The 20226-nt window shown below is 44.6% G+C and overlaps 3 protein-coding genes across 3 annotated transcripts; 2 read left to right on the top strand and 1 right to left on the bottom strand.

Moving 5' to 3' along the window:
• Positions 1-3133: 3133 nt before the first annotated feature.
• LOC100841246 (vegetative cell wall protein gp1) lies at positions 3134-6553 on the top strand. The gene is made up of 3 exons (XM_003572745.3): positions 3134-3641; positions 3847-3901; positions 5944-6553. The coding sequence occupies exons 1-3, from the start codon at positions 3192-3194 to the stop codon at positions 6159-6161; spliced, it is 723 nt and encodes a 240-aa protein (XP_003572793.1). The 5' UTR covers positions 3134-3191; the 3' UTR covers positions 6162-6553.
• Positions 6554-9510: 2957 nt separating this feature from the next.
• Positions 9511-12251, top strand: LOC100840940 (neurofilament heavy polypeptide). Its single transcript, XM_024462109.1, has 9 exons — positions 9511-9575; positions 9778-10052; positions 10151-10253; positions 10342-10419; positions 10514-10637; positions 10706-11199; positions 11339-11448; positions 11611-11700; positions 11947-12251. The coding sequence occupies exons 1-9, from the start codon at positions 9546-9548 to the stop codon at positions 12050-12052; spliced, it is 1410 nt and encodes a 469-aa protein (XP_024317877.1). The 5' UTR covers positions 9511-9545; the 3' UTR covers positions 12053-12251.
• A 6918-nt stretch (positions 12252-19169) lies between these two features.
• On the bottom strand, positions 19170-19682 carry LOC104584296 (translation initiation factor IF-2-like). The gene has a single exon (XM_010238540.1). It carries the CDS (start codon positions 19680-19682, stop codon positions 19170-19172), a length of 513 nt encoding a protein of 170 aa, XP_010236842.1.
• Positions 19683-20226: the final 544 nt, after the last annotated feature.

Below are 20226 nucleotides of genomic sequence, written 5' to 3'. Positions count from 1 at the left end.
CGGTCAGGCTAGATTGGGCTAGAATTGTTTGGTCGGGGGACAGGTCTGACAAAGTATCAAACAATAAAGTTGTACATGGCTGCTCATTTGCTATTGTTTTTATTCTATAAAATCCATCACGTGCCTTCCATTAGTGTCAGACAGTAGTGGGGCATGTCCAGGCGCTCAAAATCGGAGGCCTCGTGCGTGCTTGGCAGGCTAAACGGAGCTGGGGGCGCCCGAGATGATTAATGTCGGTCGCCGGGTCAAGACGCGCCGGGTGCCACGCGGCCGCCCCCGCGCATTCCCGCCGCCCATTATTGCCGCATTCACCCCCGCCGGTTCGCGTTCCGCCGCTATAAAAGCGGTTGCCCTCGGCGGTGCTCGGCATTCCCCTCGCCAGCCCCTCCTCCCTCGCCCTCTCCTCTCCTCTCCCTCGTGCACTAGATGGCCGGCAACAACTGGGACGAGCGGCGGCGGCTTCGCCTCGACGAGGCCGAGGCGATTCGGCAGGCCGGCTACCTCTCGCCGCCGGACTGCCGACTCCCCCACGGCTGGCAGCTCAGCTAGGGCGGCAGGCCTGTCGCCCTGGTGCCGACGGGGGCGCGCCGGCAGGAGCGCATCTGGGCGCACTTCGTCCCCGTCCTGACGCTGGAGTAGCAGGCTTCGGCGGAGTGGGACCGCGAGACCGGCATGGGCCGGTCTCTTCGCCGACGAGCACGAGCGCGCCGTCCGCGATGTGCCGCACCCGACGGTGCGGAACAACATCGACGGGCGGCACGCCTTCTGGCGGGGGCGCTCCGTCGACGACGTGCTCCGTCAACGGAGGCGTGGCCTTCCCTCCTCCACCGGCCGGACGCCACCACTACCTGGGCGGTGGCTCCGGCTCCTCGTCGTCCACCTCGGTGACAGCGCACACCCTGGCCCATCAAAGATAAGCCGGGTTCTTCGTCGGCCCGAGCACGGCGGGCCACTTCGGCGCTCATCCAGCCGAAGCCAGAGCCGGAGGACGGGACGCCTCCTCCGGAATACGAGAGCGCCGCCATCGAGCACCGCGGCGATGACGACCCAGAGGAGTACCCGGGTCAGCACGCCGTCGAGCGTGCCAGCCAGGAGGAGGCGGAGCGGCAGGTGGTAGAGCGGTGCCAGCCCCTCGGCTACGCGTCCGAGGCCGAGGTCAAGGCCTGGCCGGCCGACGAGGCGGCCAAGGAGGCGACGAAGCCGGCACTCGCACCGGTGAAGCAGGAGCCGGGAGTCATGGTCCTTGACTCCGACGATGACTCCGGCTTCAACTTCGACATCTCCGGCGACGACGGCGACAGCATGGGCGACTCGTGGATGGACCGCCTAGACGACTAGTTTTTTCTATTATGTAAATTATCGCAAGTTTAATGAAATGTCACCGAACTTTATGAAATGTCGCATATTTTGATGAAAACTCGCCTAATTTAAATTTTCTTCGAATTTACTGTCGAGGCCCCGGCTAGGACGCGACAAGCCCCCAAATTTTTCTTTGCACCGGCGCCCCCCCCCCCCCCCCACCTCCATATGGCCCAAAAATATGGCAGGCCGGACGCCATATGGGTGGGACGGCTGGAGTCGCTCTAATTACAACAAGAAAAGGGCCATGCCAGGCTTCTACTTTCAGGACACCAAGCAAACAGACTTCAAATTGCTCCCAGGCACTTCTTCGCCCAGGCACCTTGCCGGGAAGCATCCAAACACCCCCTATATCTAGTGGATATGGGATTGTTCACGTATTCATTGTAGCGAATTTTTAAAATTCTACATCAGGAAAATCGGATGTGCATGCGGATTATTTTTTTAGAACAGCCACATATATCATTAATTGAAACCAAGTTACATGAACAAATAAACATGGAAACGAAAAGACAGACCATTAAAAAAAGTTATCCCGGAAAATTCACAGAGCAAACCCAACGGATAGAAAAATAATGTTTCCTCGGAGTTACTGCACTCGTCGAAGCCAGCGGCCGCCGCCAACCTCCAACGCCGACTAGATGAACGCTGGAAGAGACGCCGAGCCTTCACCATTGCCAGATCCAAAGAAGCATCATCGCCAACGAGGGTTTGTTAGTCGATGAACAACACATGTCGTTGTGGCACGTGAACCAGGGACGTTCCTGTGCCGCCTTGAAACCAGATCCACCGCATCCCATCGACGAAGTCATGGAAGAACGACAGATCCACCACCTTCGGACCAACATCCTCGCTACAGAGCAACCATCTCACGCCGCCCCCAACATTTTTCCCGGATAAGGAAAAACGTCAGTGCCACACCGAGAAATGGATCTCGCACGATCTGAACAACGGCAAGAAGACCAAGCTGTTGATCTGAAGGACCGACAAGCACACGATGCCATCAACTCCAAATCGCCGTCATGAAGGTCGCCGCCGGTGTGACAATAGAGTTGAGGCAAGTTTATTCGCCGGACGCCGCTCCCACCACCCCAACGACGCACAACAACAAACAAATCCTAACCTAAACTACTAGGTCAAGACGAAGGAGTGAGGTCCCTTCTCCCTCATGCCGCCGGAGCAGCAAACAGAATGAGAGGGGGACCAACGGCTTTGGCGGTGGAGCGGAGGACGTTGGACGCCGCCCCACTCACAGCAAGACCGCTACGAGCAACGAGTGTGGTCTTTTGTTGGGTAAATTTCATAAAACCACAGTTTTTGTGGCAGTCATGTCGATGACCACAGTTAACAGAAAACCGTTCACAGAACCACACATTTTGAGTCAAGTTGTTTCAGTCAGCTCGAAAGCGAGTCGTTTGACGGTTTCGCTTGATTTCTTACACGTGGGCCCACCTGTTGTACGCCACGTCCCAACCCGACCTGACCTGTTAGCCCGTGATTAAAACCCCAGCCACCTTCTCACTCCCGCAAGTTTTCAGGGCCGACGTGGCGTCTGACAGGTGGGCCCCACCGGTAAAAAATCAAGCAAAACCGCAAACCATCCGGTTTCAGGCTGAGACAACTTGACCCAAAAAGTGCAGTTCTTCGGAAAAAAATTCGTTAACCGTTGTTCAGAGACACGACTAAAAAAAACCATGGTTTTGCGAAATTTTATTTTTTTGTTTGCCCGTATACTGCTACAGCAGTACGCTAGCCCCGGTGTCAGAACCATTTCCCAGTCCTCTCTCTCTCTCTCTCTCAAAAAAGAAGCATTTCCATAGCCGCAACGAGACATGGCCGCTCCAACGGCAGCCGCCGACACCGCCGCCCCGCCGCCGCCGCCTCCTTCAGCCCCGGAGACCGCGGCGGCCTCTCTTGCTCCTCCTGACATGGCTGCTCCGACCGCAGCCGCCGACACCGCCGCCCCGCCGCCTCCTGCTCCAGCCCCTCCGGTCGCCGCTCCACCACCTCCTGCTCCAGCCCCGGAGCCCGCGGCAACGGTCTCTCATACTCCTCCCCACGTGCCCGTCCCAGCTCCAGCCGCCGACACCGCCGCTCGCCCACCTCTTCCTCCTCCAGCCCCGGAGCTCGCGGCGAAGGTATCCCATACTTTTCCTCCTGCTCCTCCTCAGCCCGATGCGCCGGCGCCGAAGAAGCGGAAACCAGAAGAGGCAGGGTTCCACACCTCTTCCTACTACAAGATCCGCGCCACCGTTGCCGACCTCCGCCTCCGATTCGTTCAGGTCCGCACCGCACTCCCCCAATGTACATTCTTTTTCCCCTACTAGTTAGTTGATGTGCATATGCGGAAATGGCTAGTTGTTTGTCTCTTAACATCGGAAAAGCTTCCCTGAAAAAAACATGTGCGGATGTGCCTATGCTTGCCGTGTTATTTTTATGTTAAGCTGGTAACATGTTCTAAATTGTTTTCCTATGTTTTTCTTTAAGGTTTATGAAGCTACTGATTTCCGAAACAGTGAAGCTGCTCGTGAGATTCTGAAAGGTATTTTCCCCTCTCAAATATGTTTTGTTAGAAAGACATTAGCTGTTTCACTGAAACGATATTACCCAACTTATGATCTAGGAAAGAAAAAGAGAAAATAAAACTTTTCGTGGATCCGAGTATCAACAGTATTGCATCATATAATTTAATTTCATCCGGTATCCTCAGTTTTTTTCTCCACAAGTCCGGCGTCAAGTCAGTGACTGTGGAGGTTGCTGAGGTGGATCATCAGGAGTTGTCTCTCCTGTCGTGGCGGGAGGCAAGGAAGGTTTTCTGGTGGTGGAGGGGTTCTCTGAGTGTGAGATGGCAGAAGGACTTCCAATCGTTGTTGGGGAAATGGTGGATAAGTATGCAATAGGAGCTTATATGAGTTACCATATTCTCTACGTTTACATCTTTTATCTATCACTAGTGAGTGTACACATGCAACTATACGATGCTCATTATCTATTCATATAAAATATGAGCTATCTATTCCTTATTCTGTCCTGGATCATCGTTAACAATTCATATAAAACTTGAGCTACTGAAGAAGTCAAAGTCGAACAAACATGTCCATGTCATTATGTATGTCAGGTTGTCCTACAGTCTAGCATCGTTAGCAGTTAGCACTTCTCATCTAATCTCTGTACCAGCTGTGCAAACTCTAAGAAAAATGAGACTAATTTAATTAAGTTGTAAATTTTACCACTTTCTCTTATCTATTCATTTTAATTTACTTGCCAGCTTAATTTGTCTTATTTGTTCTTGGGTACATCAAAGTTTATATTAATTGTAGGATGATAGACTGATGTTTATGCAACATTTGTTTCTGCACAAAATATCGTTTTAGTGCAGGAAGAATGTAAGCACTGAAAGGCAATGATGGACCACATGTCTCTCTTCTGAATGGTTATTGGTCTATCTACATAAAAGTATCTATTTGGTTTGACAATGTTCAATTAGGTATTAGCAGCAAATATTAGAGAGACGAATTTATACATTGAAGAAATATAACTATCTAACTTGAGAGGTGGACAAAACATACCATGAATGAACTAGCTGTTACAAACAATATTTGAAAGAGGGGATACAGAATAGAATCCTTCCGCCTCTTGTTCAAAACAAGTTTCTATTCAGATTGTGTAACGATTGAGATTTTAGCTTAAATATTTAGACAGAGCCCTCCAACATCCAAATCAACCTTTTGGTGAGCAGTGCAAACAGTCTTGGTTACATGGTCAGTTAAGTGGTGATGCCACACAATCATATGTAGGCGGTACCGACAGTCCAGGATGGCAGCATAGGTTTGATTCAAGCCAGAAGAGATGAAGAGGCTTGATAAATGACCGTCAAAGGAGTAATCAATGCCAAAGCTGCATGCATGCACGCTTTATTAATAATCTCAAGGGAAAAACTAAACTCTCTCGATGTCAAGCTTTTATGCACAACAAAACTACCCACATCACAATTATGAGAATTGCAGAGATGCTACCTAGCAGTAAAAGGGTGGTAGATAATGAATGTCTGAGCTTTACAAGGGTCTCTCAAACATGCAAAGGAGATATTTTCGAACTCATTGGATACATGAACTGTTCCCTGGAGATTGGTGTGCCTCTCAATCTGCCTAGTCTTAGGGTGTTTAGTAATGTGGAGTTATGGAGATGTTTGTTGGATTATGATTCACTTGTATTATATTGCATTTGTGCTTGATGCACCCTCTTATGCTACAGTCGTGCACATTGGTGTACATAACGCATTAGCTTATCTTTGATGTCCATAACTTGCATCCTGTTGACATGTGAAAACATGAGTTTTTTAAAATCATTTTCATCTGACTGCAATATGTTGATGTCGTTATAGATGTTCAGCACTGTTAGTTATGCAAAACTATTATCTTCACAACACTGTTAGTCATATTTTTTTTGTTTCATTTGTCAAACTTCACTGGCCAGTGAAAATAACTAAAGTAATCACCTGAATCGCCCCATGTTCAGTTCAGTAAACACCTTTATCTCTTAACATGGCTTGTTCTTGACATGCATTCTCCATTTGTGTTTCAGAGATAAAAACAGTCATGGAACTCTCCAAGAAGATGAGGCTCGGTCTTGGTGCAGCTTCTGAACTCGCAAAACCGTCAGAGAAGCCTTTAGCTGTAACTGTTAAGGATGGGCCCACAGAACCAATTCCATCTGGAGAAAGGAATCAATTTCCTCAGACAGGTCCTACTGCAATCTCTCCTAATAATGCAAATGATGGTGTGCCGACCACCCAAGCATGATAAGCGGTAACCCAGGGAGCGCAGTAGGAAATAATAGGAGGAAACCCCAAGCAGTGATACGGAACTTCACCCAAAGCACCTCGACAAAATTGTGCAAGGGTCTTGTGTGGTTGGTGGATCGCCTATAGGCTGGAGTTTTCTTGTATGGTCTGAAGGTAAAATAATTTATTGTGGGTTGGCCAAAGAGGTGTTTAGGGCACACCAAGCTGCAAACTGAAGTATTGTTTTCACATTCAAGCATTCTTTACTTGTACTCTACTCTCTCCAATTGGTAGAGGATGATTTAGTTTCAAAGTAGTTAGCATGTAACTGGTTTGTCCATGACATTCTGCTATTGTATGAAGTGTTAATCTATTCAAGTTAATGGCATTTTGCTCCTCGTTCTAAAACAAGTTAATGATTCAAGAGAATGAGAAAGATATCCGTGTAACACACAAGGGAAGCTAGTCTGAAGAATAGTGAAACTGTGACATGTGAAACTGCCAAAGATGGAACCATCTACGGAGTACTTTGGGAATTCGGGGTATGTTGAGTTCACCTGCTTTGTTATGCAATGACTTGTCGTAACTGGTGAAGGGTGCTGACCCAGAACTACCAGTATTTTTTTTTTGTTTTTTAACCACGACCCAGAGCTCCAGTTGGTTCGACCGGATGGGGGTATGGTTGGAGAGTAAGATTAACAGTGGGCTCTAAGTTCACTATAATATTTAAATATTATATCTGGAGCGAACAGAAGGAAAGAGAAAAGAAGTGGGATGTAAGATAACAGCCAGCAGTTGCAACACAAGCTCCTAAGGGTACAATGGGATGATGTCAGCCTTTTCTTAGCGATGCCACATAGGATAAAATCTGACGTGGAATACAGAAAAATTAAGAAAGGCATAAGACTTCTCTTAATTAAGAGATGATCTCTTCACAAGAAGAATAAGGCAAAAAAAGACAAATTCCCCATTGTACTAGATTTCACCTTTTCTTAACATTTATTTATTTATTTTTATCCATCTAACCATTAATTGTAAGATAAGTCAATAAGAGATGACCTATTGTACAATATGTTTTCTTGTCTTTTCTAAATGACGTGGAACACATAAAAAAGAGTTGCCTTATCAACCATTGTACATGCCCTAAGCACTCGATGAGAATGAGATGTGGGCCAAGCACTGATAAAGTAGCAAATTCTTATAGCCAACTATTATACATGCTAACTTTTAAATGACTATAGACGACATGTCACCAAGTTATAGCCAGCAACAGGCTAAACCATTAATCTTGCTCTAAGCGGTATGTTAAATTGTTAACTACTCCCTCCGTTTGGATTTATAAGGCCACGCGGAATTTATGAGAAACTTTGACCAACAATTGCACTGATAATACAAGATTATTGCGGCACAAAATATATATTGTCAGATTCATATTGAAAAACTCTTTCTAATGGTATAACTTTTATATACATATATAAATATAATTTGAATAATTGTTAGTCAAAGTGTGGCACAAATTTTAAAAGGAGCCGGGCGTGTACAATGGGGTGACGTCAGCTTTTTCTTAGCGATGCCACATATGATAAAATCTGATGTGAAAGAGAGAGAAATAAAGAAAAGTCGCAAGCCTTCTCTTAGTTAAGAGATGATCTCTTCACAAGAATGATAAGGCAAAGATAAGGCAAATTTCTCATTGTACTAGATTTTGTCTTTTCTTAGCATTTATTTAGTTAATTTTATTCATCTAAGAAATAATTTTAAGATATAACAATAAGAGAAAACTCATTGTACAACATGTATTGTTGTCTTTTCTAATTAACGTGTCACACCTAAGATAAGGCAGTCTTATCAACCATTGTACATGTTCTTGTATACCCAAACGGAGTGAGTATCTGGTGGGTGCATGGTTGCATGCTGTTGCTTTGATTATGCTTTGCTAGACTTCCCATCTGTGGTCAATATTTTGGTTGTGTTCATCTTTTCCTCTTTTTTTTTGAGAACCTCTCTTTACTTCCCACAAAAGAAAAGGAAAAAAAAATCCTGGAATGAATGTGAAAAATATTGCAAAATCGGTGGATACAACTGAGTGCGTTGTTCAGCAATCAATTCGGTATCTCCGATCCGAGAAGTACGGACACAACAAGAACGGAAGGCCGCCTGCATGCTGCACGCAGGGTGTTGAAGACCGGCGTTTTCCTATAATTAGATTAGTGGACTTGCTAAAAACAGCACCTTTTGATTTCCTCTTTTCGGAGATAGAAAAGAGAAAATACGGTGTACTTACCCTATTTTCGCTCAAAACATGCATGGTCAAACCTGCCCAATTTTATCGCCACGACGACGAGATTTACGCTAGCAGCATTTGAATCGGTCATGACGAACGATTGCTATATTTTCCACCGGTATGCATGCATTTAATTTTCTTGACCGAGAAATATCTTTTCCCATGAATTCTGCAGGATTAATTTGATCCGTCAATCCCGGCCGGCCAGCTTTGTTGATCAGTCCGCAATCCCCCACGAATCCTCTCGATCGGGTGCGTCTCCTGCTATTCCCAGAAGCGCCCGGTTCGCAGCCCGGGAGCTGGCCGGGACGGACGCGTGCGTGCGTGCGACACTGCAAAGGCGCAGATTCCCGGATTTGGAGCTACAAAGGCGCCATGGTCCGCGCAGCAGCGCATGCAACGCGCCCGAGCAACAACCTGGATCGCAAGGCGATCGATCTATATTGGCATGGAAGAGGGGCATTTGTTGTTGGCACCCAAGGCGATCCATGGATCTCACCATGACATGGGGGGATCGCCGAGGCGGCGGCGGCGGCTTGTTCTTGTTGCCCCGCGCGCGTGAAGAAGGCAGCCGCTATTATAAGTACCAGGGCTCTCCCACCCCCGCCCGCTCGCACAAACCAGACGACACGGGGCGACCAACGATCCAGGCTCGGAACGGGAGCCGCCCCCTTTCGACGACACCCCCGATCGAGGCATCATCATATCCTTCTGCATTATCGTCGACAGGTAATTAATTCGATCCTCGCGTGGTGTACGTCAATAATTCCGTCGTCGTCGATTCTGCTTCGCCGCCGCCGATCCATCTTATCTTCCGGATCGATCATCGAGGCGGTTGCGCTGCATGCGCGTTCAATTAGGGCCCGTAAGTATGTTTCGTCGAGTTTGTTCTTTCCTTTGATCGCTTCCAAGAAATTAACGTGTAAACGTACGGGACTTTCCTGCCGTATGGATATACTCCGTAGATTTGAAGCTTACGATCTCGCTTTCCCTTGTTGGACACGAGGATTTTGATCTCCGTTTCGACTTGTACGCGTGATTGATTTTAGGCGCGCTGCATCGTCGATCTTTGTTTGTTTTTAGGTATTCTGAGTATCATACGACGAGATCGTCGAGGGGATGGCGAGCTACGACGACAATGAAACCAATGTAAGATTTCTCTTCTACCTTGCAAATCTCTCTAGCTAGATCATACTGTATCGTTTCTCCTTGCATTTTTTCGACAAGTGAATCCATAGCATGCATCATCAATTTCACAACTACGAGGGCAAATAAGGTGCGGAATTGGCACATTAGCAGAGATTTGCAGCCTTTCTAACCGATGCGATTGATTCCAAATCTGTTCATCCAGCTAGTGGAGGACGAGTACGACGACCTTGATGATTTCATAGTCGGAAGCGAGGACGGCGATAATGTGGCCGGGGAGGAGGATCAGGACTTACCGGAGGCTTATGAGGATGAGGATGAGGATCAGGAAGAAGAGGAAGAGGAAGAGGAGGAGGAGCCTCCGGTTGGCCAGCAGGAGATCCTTTCCTTTAGGGAGCAATTAAAGGCCAATGCCAGGAGAAAATACCAGGCCAACGCCGGTAGCTGCTCATCGTCCGTGCAACCGCCGGTCAATTCCACGTGAGTAGTATGGCTACATGATTGCAGCTGCTTTCGTCGTGATTTTCCTTGATTATATTGCATCTTAAGTTCTTAACATTGGCTGTAATTTGCTGTAGATTTGGCACCTTCTTTGGGCCATCCACGCCTGCACTTGCTCCCAGACTCATCGAGGCAGGGTGCTCCTCGATAATGAAAGATATTCAGAACGTGCCGTCCAGAGTACGTGCTACTACTAAACCTTCATCTTTGCAGAACCTCACTCTTTGAACTGTCAAGTAATGTAATCGCACTCGATGATGATGTTCAGAAAGTTGCTGTGCCGCCGGCTTCCAAGACGAAGCCAGATGCAAGCGCCCACCAGCAGAAACCCAAAATTGTAACTCAGGTTTGACTTGACATGACCATATTTATACATGTTGTTTAGGATGTTGAGATGCGATTTTCAGAATGGGGTACCGTGTTTGGGATTATTTTTGTAGGAGAAACGAAAGGTTGATACGCTTCGAGAGAATCGGGACTACTCGAACCTCTTCTCTGACGATGCAGATACCCCACCAATGAAGGAAGAACCTGAAATTAAGCCTGTCGTGGCTCCTAAATCTGGTGAGTAAGCAAGCTCTTACGAACACTAACTTTCTACGGATAAAGTGATTAATCCTTTTGACATCCAGGTGTTGAAGTTGGTGGGATGAAACCGACGCATTCTGCTGGAAAAAAAAAAGTGCCTGCAACTACAACCCAACCTGCCAGAGCATCCACGGGCCATGGACCCATCCAGAGTCGTGTGCAGAGTAAGGTGTGTTCTCAGGTGAAGCGGCCTCTGCCAAACGGGCGGAAGACGAATAATGCTGTCAAGAACGGATCCATGTCTCCGAAGGTCATGAAATCACCGGTGTTACAGCCATCCTCCAATGGACAAAACCTGCAGCGCTGGATGCAGAGCAAGAAGCCACTCTCGTCACCGGCTGTCCAGAGGCAGCAGTCACAAATCCAGCGACCACCGCAGCAGAGTCAGAGGCAGCAGAACCACGCCCTACCGTCGACGCAAGCCAGGAAGATGAGTTCTTCTGCCCAAAGCCAGCCGCCTTCCCAGAAGGGCTCTGTTCAGTCCCACGACAGGCCGAAGTTAGGACAGAGACAATTGGCTCCTTCCTCAAAACCACAGGTTGACATTTCTTGATTTATCCCTCGTGTTTTTGTCCTTAACACAGCTCCGTACATTCTGTTTTAATCCTACCGATACGACAATCCTATTACCTGTCATTTTGGAATGTGTAACTGAATCTAGTTCTCCATGCTTGCAGCCATCTCGAGCAAATGCAGTTTATGGCGATCAGGCAAAGAAAAAGGGTGCAGTGAAGAGGAAACCCAGGGAAGAGGACAAAGCTATTCAGATGATCAGATCCATGTTCAAGTACGGTTGCCTCTCATCCAGTTGTCTTGTTATTTGTTCACTTTCCTAGATCAGTGATTTATGGGGGACGAAAAACGATGTTGTGGCCACTTGAGATGAAGCTAACTAGACATATATTGGATGTATATGCCCTGATTGCTGTTTTTTGTGCTTGATGTACAGATACAATCCTGATAAATGGGCAGGCAGGGATGAAGATGATAGGGGCATGGAGGCAGATTATGCCAGCATACAGAAGGAAGAGAGAAGAAGGTATTCTTAAAAAGCGATGACTCAAATTTGTCTAAATATAGATGTATCTATTTCTTAAAAAGCGTCTATATATATGTAATATTTCGACAACAATTTAGAATCGGAGGGAGTACTTTCCAGTTCTGTCTATGCATCCTTCGTAGTGAAACGTAGAGTTGTTTTGTTTTAGTTCACATACATTGTTACATCTGATTTTGCATAAAATGCACTGATTGTCTCCCTTCCCCTTATGCCTCGGACATTCAGTGCAAAACTTGCAAGAAAAGAGGATGTCGAGCAATATCAACTGATCCAGGAAGAGGAGCGGCAAGAGCGGGCCAGGAAGAAGAGAAAGCAACGGGAGCAATCCTAGAAGGTTCCCGGACCGTACGGACACCTCCGTTTGCGTAGCGAATGTTATCGTATTGCTCGCATTGCGGTGACGCGCCTAGTAATGAAAAGTGTGCACTTTAATACGGAGTATTATTTTCCGGGACATAAAGTTAAGGATTGTCATCTCACAAGTCACGAGACCATAGATTGTTGAATTTTTATGGTCTGTCTTGTTCGCATCGTTTTTCTTTCGACCGAAAACTGGAGGAGAGACTCCGACAGTGTGTGCGCGTCCCCTAATTGTAAGCACTTTGACCGAAAACTGCAGGAGAGGCTCTGACATTGTGCGACCCCTGATCCTAAGCACTGGGCAGAAAGTTAAGCAAATTGCAGCCAGAGTTATAATGACGACCACTAAAACAGTAAAATGCGACAGAAATAAAACCGTGGCAGCACATCATCAGCCTTACACCGTATGTGTTGTGGAAGGACAGGGCGACAGAGGGTGCAGAGTTGTGTCACGATTTCAGGTCATGGATGGAATCGTTACTTGTGTTAGAATGAATTTCTTGTTCAATTCCATTGATTGATGATGATATTTATACAAGGTGAAAAGGCACCAATACATGTATTGGTGTCCCAAACTTTTGCCTTCGCGTCCCAAATTATTTGGGACGCGAATAGTTACATAACTAACTGCCTGATTAATCATTAACTAACTAATAATTAAACTGATCATAAATAATTATTCTCAACACTCCTCCTAGATCAATTTGCTTCGTTGATTTGTATAATCTTGAATCATCATGGAATCTTGTAAACTTGTAATTTCCTCCAAAAACCTTGTGGGAAAAATATTGAGGAAATAATAATAAAATTGATATCTTATAAAAACTCCCTTTAAAAACCCAATGGAAAAATTAAGGAGAAAATGGTATAACATATTTTGAATATTGCCTCTTGATAATTCATATTGAATTATGTTGACAATAAATATGTCTTGTATATTATCTGTAAAAAACCCGGTGGGGAAAATAGAAAATATGACATATAATCTCATGTTAATATTGTCTCATTAAAAACCTTTTATGAGAAACTAGTGAGTAAAACTCATAATAGGAAAATAGTGCAATATGATGTTGTGAACCGGTTAAACTCAGGTGAACACACCCTCTGATGCTTGCAAATTTTTAAGTTGTCGCATACCAATCCCATATACACATTTCTGAAATGTGGAGTTGGGTAAGGACTTAGTAAGCAAACCTGCGAGATTATCACATGATTTGGTTTGCAAGATATCTATCTCCCCATTTTGAGGATAGAATAGTTTAGGTGCAATATGTTTAGTTATATTGCTTTTTATATAACCTGATTGCATCTGAGTAACACAAGCTGAATTATCCTCATAGATAATCGTTGGTGATTCAATTAAACCAATACCACATGATCGTTGTATGTGGTTAATCATTCTTCGTAGCCATACACTTTCACGAGATGCTTCATATAAGGTTATTATTTCCGAATGATTTGTGGATGTAGCCACTAGGGTCTGTTTAGAAGACTTCCAGGATATGGCTGTCCCACTGTGCAGGAACACGAAACCGGTCTGAGATCTGGCATTATGGGGATCAGATAAATAGCCAGCATCAGTGTATCCGATTAATTCAGAATCTTGGTTTTCCTTTTGGAAATATAGACCTAGATCTCTAGTGCCTTGTAGGTAGCGAAAAACTTGCTTAACTCCTACCCAATGGTGTTTTGTTGGAGCTGCGCTGTGTCTAGCTATTAAATTTACCGCAAATGTAATATCCGGCTGGGTGCAATTTGCTAAGTACATTAATGCTCCAATGGCACTAAGATATGGGAATTCAGATCCCAAAATTTCCTCTCCATCACCTTTTGGTCTGAATGGATCTTTCTCTACGTCTAGAGATCGAACTACCATAGGTGTTTTGCATGGATAGGATTTGTCCATGTTAAATTTCTCCAAGATTTTCTTGATATATGTAGCTTGGTGAACCAATATTCCCGAAGAAATGTGCTCAAGTTGTAAACCTAAGCAGAACTTGGTTTTACACAAATCTTTCATTTCAAATTCCGTCATTAGATGATTACGAGCCTCATCAATATCATGTTTGTTGCCAATGATGTTTAAATCATGAACATATACAGAGATAATGCAAAATCCTGTTTTGGATTTCTTGATGAATACACATGGGCAGTCATCATTGTTAGAGTAATCCTTTTTAATGAGAAACTCACTTAGTCGGTTGTACCATATTCTACTAGACTGTTTTAAACCATATAAAGATTTATTCAACTTTACACAGTACATGTTGCGTCTTGCGTTAGTATTCGGAATTTGGATTCCATCGGGAACCTTCATGTAAATATCCGAATCTAATGACCCATAAAGATATGCAGTCACGACGTCCATCAACTACATAGATAGACGATTTTGAACAGACAATGAGATTAAATATCGGAAAGCAATTCCACTCATAACCGGAGAATATGTTTCATTGAAATCAATGCCGGGTCTTTGCGTGAACCCTTGTGCTGCTAGTCTCGCTTTGTATCTCACCACCTCATTATTTTCGTTCCTTTTCTGGATAAAAACCCATTTGAATCCCACTGGAAAAACATTTGGAGGTGTATGTATTACTTCTATAAATACTTTTCTTTTATTGAGCGAGGCTATTTCTGCTTGAATTGCATCTTTCCATTTAGGCCAGTCGGAGCGTTTTTCACACTCAGCTATGGTTTTTGGATCATGATCATTTAGAAGGTTGTTTGCAATCTTAGTTGAGAAATATGTGTCGACGAATGTAGTCTTTCTATTATATGTTTCTCCGGTATCTAAATAATTTGTGGAAATTTCATTTACCTTTGGTGACTGTTCGCGATTTCCCGTTGCGGTTAAGTCTAGGTTTTCCGATGTCCCAGCATCAGTAATTGAGTGCACTATTGAGCTGGGTTGTGGATGTTGGTTATTCACAGGGTGTATATTACCCAATTGATCTCGCTCAATCAAATGTTGACTCACATTTGTTGTTGTTGTTGTTGTTGTTGAAGGAGGTTCAGAAGGTTTATTCTTCTGTTTTCTTTGCCACGGCTCCTTCGTTTGTTCCTTTTGTTGCTTGCTGGAAGCTAGATCCTTTTTAGTTGTCGTATTTCTCCCCCTCTTCCTTTGAACGGTAGATGCAGGAGGTTGAGTGGTATTTATAGGTACCTCCACTCTTTCTGGTACGTTCTATGCAGAATTATATGATTTAGTTACACCTTTGTAATCAACAAATGCGTCTGGTAAATTGTTTGCAATATGTTGCAAATTTATTATTTTCTGAACTTGTTGTTCAGTTTCTTGAGTACGTGGATCAGAGGCGGAAATGCCTTGAACATTCCAATTGATTTCCTGGCATTCTTGTTTTTGGTACTTTAATTCTCCCCCTAATGCCGGGAAATGGTCCTCATTAAAAATACAATCAGCGTACCGGGCAGTGAATAGATCCCCTGTGAGAGGTTCTAGGTACTTGATAATTGACGGTGATTTGTACCCCACATAGATCCCCAATTTTCTATGTGGTCCCATTGATGTACGTTGTGGTGGTGAGATCGGTACGTATGTAGCGCAACCGAATTTTCGCAGATGGGGAATAATTGGTGGATTTCCACATACTAATTGAAGGGGAGAAGTAGTGTGATATGCAGTTGGTCGCAATTGAATTAAATCAGCGGCATGTATAACCGCATGACCCCAACAAGTTGTTGGTAGATTACAATTCTGTAATAAAGATCTTGCAATAAACTTAATTATCTTAATAAAAGATTCAGCCAAACCATTTTGTGTGTGGACGTATGGGACTGAGGGCTGAACTTCGATTCCTAATGCCATGCAATAATCATTGAAGGCGCGTGAGGAGAATTCAGCGGCATTCTCCATTCGAATTGTTTTAATTCGATGCTCTGGATAATGAGCTTTTAATTTAACTATTTGGCTCATTATCTTTGCGAATGCATGGTTTCGTGTGGAAAGTAGAGACACATTAGACCATCTTGTAGATGCGTCAATTAATACCATGAAATACCTAAATGGTCCAGACAATGGTTGAATAGGGCCACAAATATCTCCTTGAATTCGTTCAAGGAACTGTAGTGGTTCCGCATGTATTTTAAGATAAGAAGGTCTTAAAATTAGCTTGCCTTGTGCACATGCTGTGCATACAAAATCCTGAGATTCTGTGAATTTCGCTTTATTAAGATTATGACCAACAGAATTATTAATAATTTTTCGTATCATCCCGATACCGAGGTGACCAAGGCGATCATTCCAAGTTTGGAATGTATTGATATTCTGAAAAATTATTTTATACACAACATGGGCTAAAGGTTTTATGTATGTATAGTACAATCCGGACGATAAAGAAGGAATTTTTTCAAGAATTTGTTTGCCATATCCATTACTTTTTGTAAATAGGAGAAATTCCTCATTGTTGTCATCGTGGGTTTCTATATGAATCCCATTTTGATGGATATCTCTATAACTTATTAGAGTACGAGTTGAATCAGGATACAATAAAGCGTCCTTGATTATTACTTGTGTACCCATAGGAAGTGTGATGATGGCCCGTTCAGAACCAACAATTAATGTATCGCGTCCAGTGATTGTCAAAATATTTCCTTGCGTTTTAGTAAGGGTTTGAAAATATTTTGTTTTCCTAAGTATAGTATTTGTGGTGGCGCTATCCATAAGGCAAAGTTCTTCGTCCATTTTGGATTGACTCCCGTAGAAAACTATATATGGAAAAGGAAAAAATTTAATATCATTCTTAATAGATATATAGAATACATACAAATTTATTTATGTATTAAATTGATTAATACGATCGTAATTTACAATACATATGTCAAATATGTAGGTATCGAAGTGCTGATACAATAATGTAATATTACAATATAGATGACAACGATCACTATAATTTAGTTACAACAATACTTATGAACGTAAATATAGATAATATCTATTTCGAAGATAGGTGAACTATTCTAGGTCTCCAAACACATCATTTGAAGTGAATTCAATGATCATGTTCTCCGTGCTCATTAGATCCCCGGACGATCGGATTGTCGGGTTGTTGCTTTTTGGAATTGTCGGATTGGAAATTGAAGTGTGATTCAAATCTTGATCTTTGATGAGCAGTTCGCTTGCGGCCTATGGATTGTAAGTACAGATCTACCAAATGACGAGGGGTACGACATTTCTTTGTAATGTGCTTGTAGCACCCACATTTTTTACAAACTTTAGATTTGTCGTATTGTGGTTTGAAAGTGCCTTTCCCCTTTTCCTGTACACGTGGCTTGTTTTTCTTGTTGCCCTTTTGCTTGCTTTTGAAGTTGTTTAGTCGATTATCCGATTCATTGAATTTGTTGTTCTTCTGAAAATTAGCATGTACTTCAGGCAAAGGTGCAGCGCCTACAAGACGCTGATGATGGTTCCTCATTAGAAGTTCATCATGCTTTTCGGCCTGAAGTAAGACATGGATAAGATCAGAATATCTAGTAAATTGGCATGCACGATATTGTTGCTGGAGGATCTTATCGGCCGGAAGCATAGTGGATAAGGTCTTTTTGATCTTTTCCGCTTCAGAAGATTCTTTATCGCAAAATTGCAACTTTGAACAAATTTTATGAACGGCATGATTGAACTCTCCTATAGATTTAAAATCTTGTAGGCGTAGTTGAGTCCATTCATGTGTGGCTTCAGGCGAAATTACGGCCTTCTGCTGTTCATATCTAGTTTTAAGGGCAAGCCATAGTGTGTATGGATCTTCTTCCATGAGATACTCTAATTTGAGATCAACATGGATGTGGTTTCTTATAATGTATAAGGCATTATATTTGTGTAGATCTGTGATTGGCGGTTGTCCCTCTATAGGAGGTTGTATGGCCGCTGAAAGTCCGTGTGACGCAAGGCTCACTTTTACGTCCATTGTCCAAGTTGGATAGTTTCGACCGTCGAGGGCGAGTTCATCAAACTCTTTCCCGGTCATTTTGTCCTACATGGGATTGAAAAACCATTGATTTTGTCAATTAGTAGCAGGTAAAGCCAAAATATTGTGGTCATTGTTGTAAGTAAATTGCAATAAAATGCATAAAATTTAATCAATGTTAAATTCATATAGTGTAGACCTCAAATAACACTTTGAAGATAATCACCGATTTATTGGTGTAGATCTCTCAGCTTTACGCGAATTAATTCGCTGCTTTCAATAAGGTGTATGTTCCCACAGAACATTCAACGCAATATATCGTTTTACCGTTATTGAGAGACTGTAGCACCTTGTGTTATTTAATATTGGAAGAGCACGTTGAAGGTAGTCATTGTGCGTATTTACACAATGTAGACCTCTCAGCACTACGCAAAATAATTCGCTGCTTTCAATAAGGTGTATGTTCCCACGGAACATTCAACGCAATATATCGTTTTACCGTTATTGAAAGTCTATAGTACCTTGTGATTCGTATATATTAAATTGAGGTAGTCACATGGTGATAATTTTGTTTATCATGAATGGAGATTTTTTTTCTTGAATCAAGTCAATTTTTGGGCATTTTTGGTGCCTTTTTGGGACTTAATTGTTGAAGCAAAACTCTCAAAAATGCAAGAAATAAAGATCTCAATTGCAAAGTGTAAATATCACATGTAATAGGGGATGTATATTATACAAACACATTGAACACGACAATATTTACATTGACATTTACATAGGAATATGTCTTTAGTAGAAATATATCCTAAAACCACTGGAATGTAAATAAATATAAGTGCAGGGTCCTACAAGTATGTAAAATACAATTGATAAATAGATACATGGACCAAATCGCAAATAGCCGGAACTTTCGGGTTTTTCTGCAAAATGGCCTTAGCCAGTGGGGAGGGCACGCGCGTGCAAGCGGCTCGGGGTGTGGGCCTGGGCCTCGGCGGCCTTTCGGCCGGCCCAGGTCGGGCTGAGGGGTGCGCACAGAGGGGACAAAAGGGGGTGGGTCGGGCGGTTAGGGTTAGGGTTTCCCTGCCTAAAACCGCCGCCGCCTCCACTGCTCCCCACACCCCGCCGCCGCCGCCGTCTTCCGTCCGCCCGCCTCCCTTGCCGGCGTAGTTAGATGGAGTAGGGGAGCCCCCCCTCGTTGGAGGAGGAGAAACCGAGGGCGGCCGGATTCCAACCGCCGCCGGCCGGCCCATCGCGGTGAGCGGCCATGGCGGCCGCAAACTTGCGGAGGAGGCGCCTCGCCTCCGGGTGGACGTCGTCGACGACCTCGCCGTCATCTTCATCGGCCGGAGGAACGAAGTTGGAGGCCGGAGGTGGAGCGGAGTCGGCGGCCGGAGGCCCGGCGTCCGCGACCAGTGGAGCGGCTTCGGCGCCCGGCGCAGGAGGAGTCGGAGATGGGAGGAGTGGCGCCGTGCCGTCACTCGCCGGGCACGGCCTGTACCCGTGTACGGGGCAGAAGAGCGGTAGTAGGGGCGGAGCAAGGGCGGCCGCGAAGTCGTCATCTTCACCTATCATGGGCGGCGCCGGGCCCGTGAGTATCCAGTCCATCGCCGGCGAGCATTCCGGTGAGGCCGGCGCTGCGGGGTTCGGTGCAGCCATGCTGGGGCCGGCGCGAGACTCCATGGCGGCGAACCGGCGGCCGCGGCGAACATTGTGGCCACCCGAGCGGGTTCGGCGGCGGCGTGGTGTCCAGCGGCGACGAGCCCAACGACGGCGGTGACGAAAAGATCCCCGACGACTTGCTCCTTGGCCGAAGAACTCGAGGAGGGCGACAAGAACTATAGGCAGATCATAGATTGCCATTGTTTCTCACCTTTTTTTATTGTAGAGCAAACGTGGCTGATAACGTGTTAGAATGAATTTCTTGTTCTATTCCATTGATTGATGATGATATTTATACGAGGTGAAGAAGCACCAATACATGCATTGGTGTTCCAGACTTTTGCCTTCGCGTCCCAAATTTTCAAATTTTGGGACACGAACAGTTACATAACTAACTGCCTAATTAATAGCTAACTAATAATTAATCTAATTGATCATAAATAATTATTCTCAACAACTTGCTTCGATAAAAATTTCAGGAAGAGGAAAAGTAGTACTCCCTCCGTGGCTCCGTTTATGACTCAAATTTGTTCAAATATAAATGTATTTATACCCAAAAACGTAG

Source organism: Brachypodium distachyon, chromosome 3 (genome assembly GCF_000005505.3).
Source record: "Brachypodium distachyon strain Bd21 chromosome 3, Brachypodium_distachyon_v3.0, whole genome shotgun sequence".
In the NCBI taxonomy this organism is placed as follows: domain Eukaryota; kingdom Viridiplantae; phylum Streptophyta; class Magnoliopsida; order Poales; family Poaceae; genus Brachypodium; species Brachypodium distachyon.
The sequence above is the reverse complement of the archived record's forward strand: the minus strand, read 5'-3'. Positions and strand labels throughout refer to the sequence as shown.

Excerpts from the sequence above, each read along its gene's own strand:
- LOC104584296 (XM_010238540.1), bottom strand. The coding sequence starts at position 19,682 with ATGGAGTCTCGCGCCGGCCCCAGCATGGCTGCACCGAACCCCGCAGCG.
- LOC100841246 (XM_003572745.3), top strand. The coding sequence starts at position 3,192 with ATGGCCGCTCCAACGGCAGCCGCCGACACCGCCGCCCCGCCGCCGCCG. Across the intron at positions 3,642-3,846 it reads TCCGCCTCCGATTCGTTCAG|GTTTATGAAGCTACTGATTT; the intron begins GTCCGCACCGCA and ends TTTTTCTTTAAG. Across the intron at positions 3,902-5,943 it reads TGCTCGTGAGATTCTGAAAG|AGATAAAAACAGTCATGGAA; the intron begins GTATTTTCCCCT and ends TTTGTGTTTCAG.
- LOC100840940 (XM_024462109.1), top strand. The coding sequence starts at position 9,546 with ATGGCGAGCTACGACGACAATGAAACCAAT. Across the intron at positions 10,638-10,705 it reads TGTCGTGGCTCCTAAATCTG|GTGTTGAAGTTGGTGGGATG; the intron begins GTGAGTAAGCAA and ends TTTGACATCCAG. Across the intron at positions 11,449-11,610 it reads ATGATCAGATCCATGTTCAA|ATACAATCCTGATAAATGGG; the intron begins GTACGGTTGCCT and ends CTTGATGTACAG.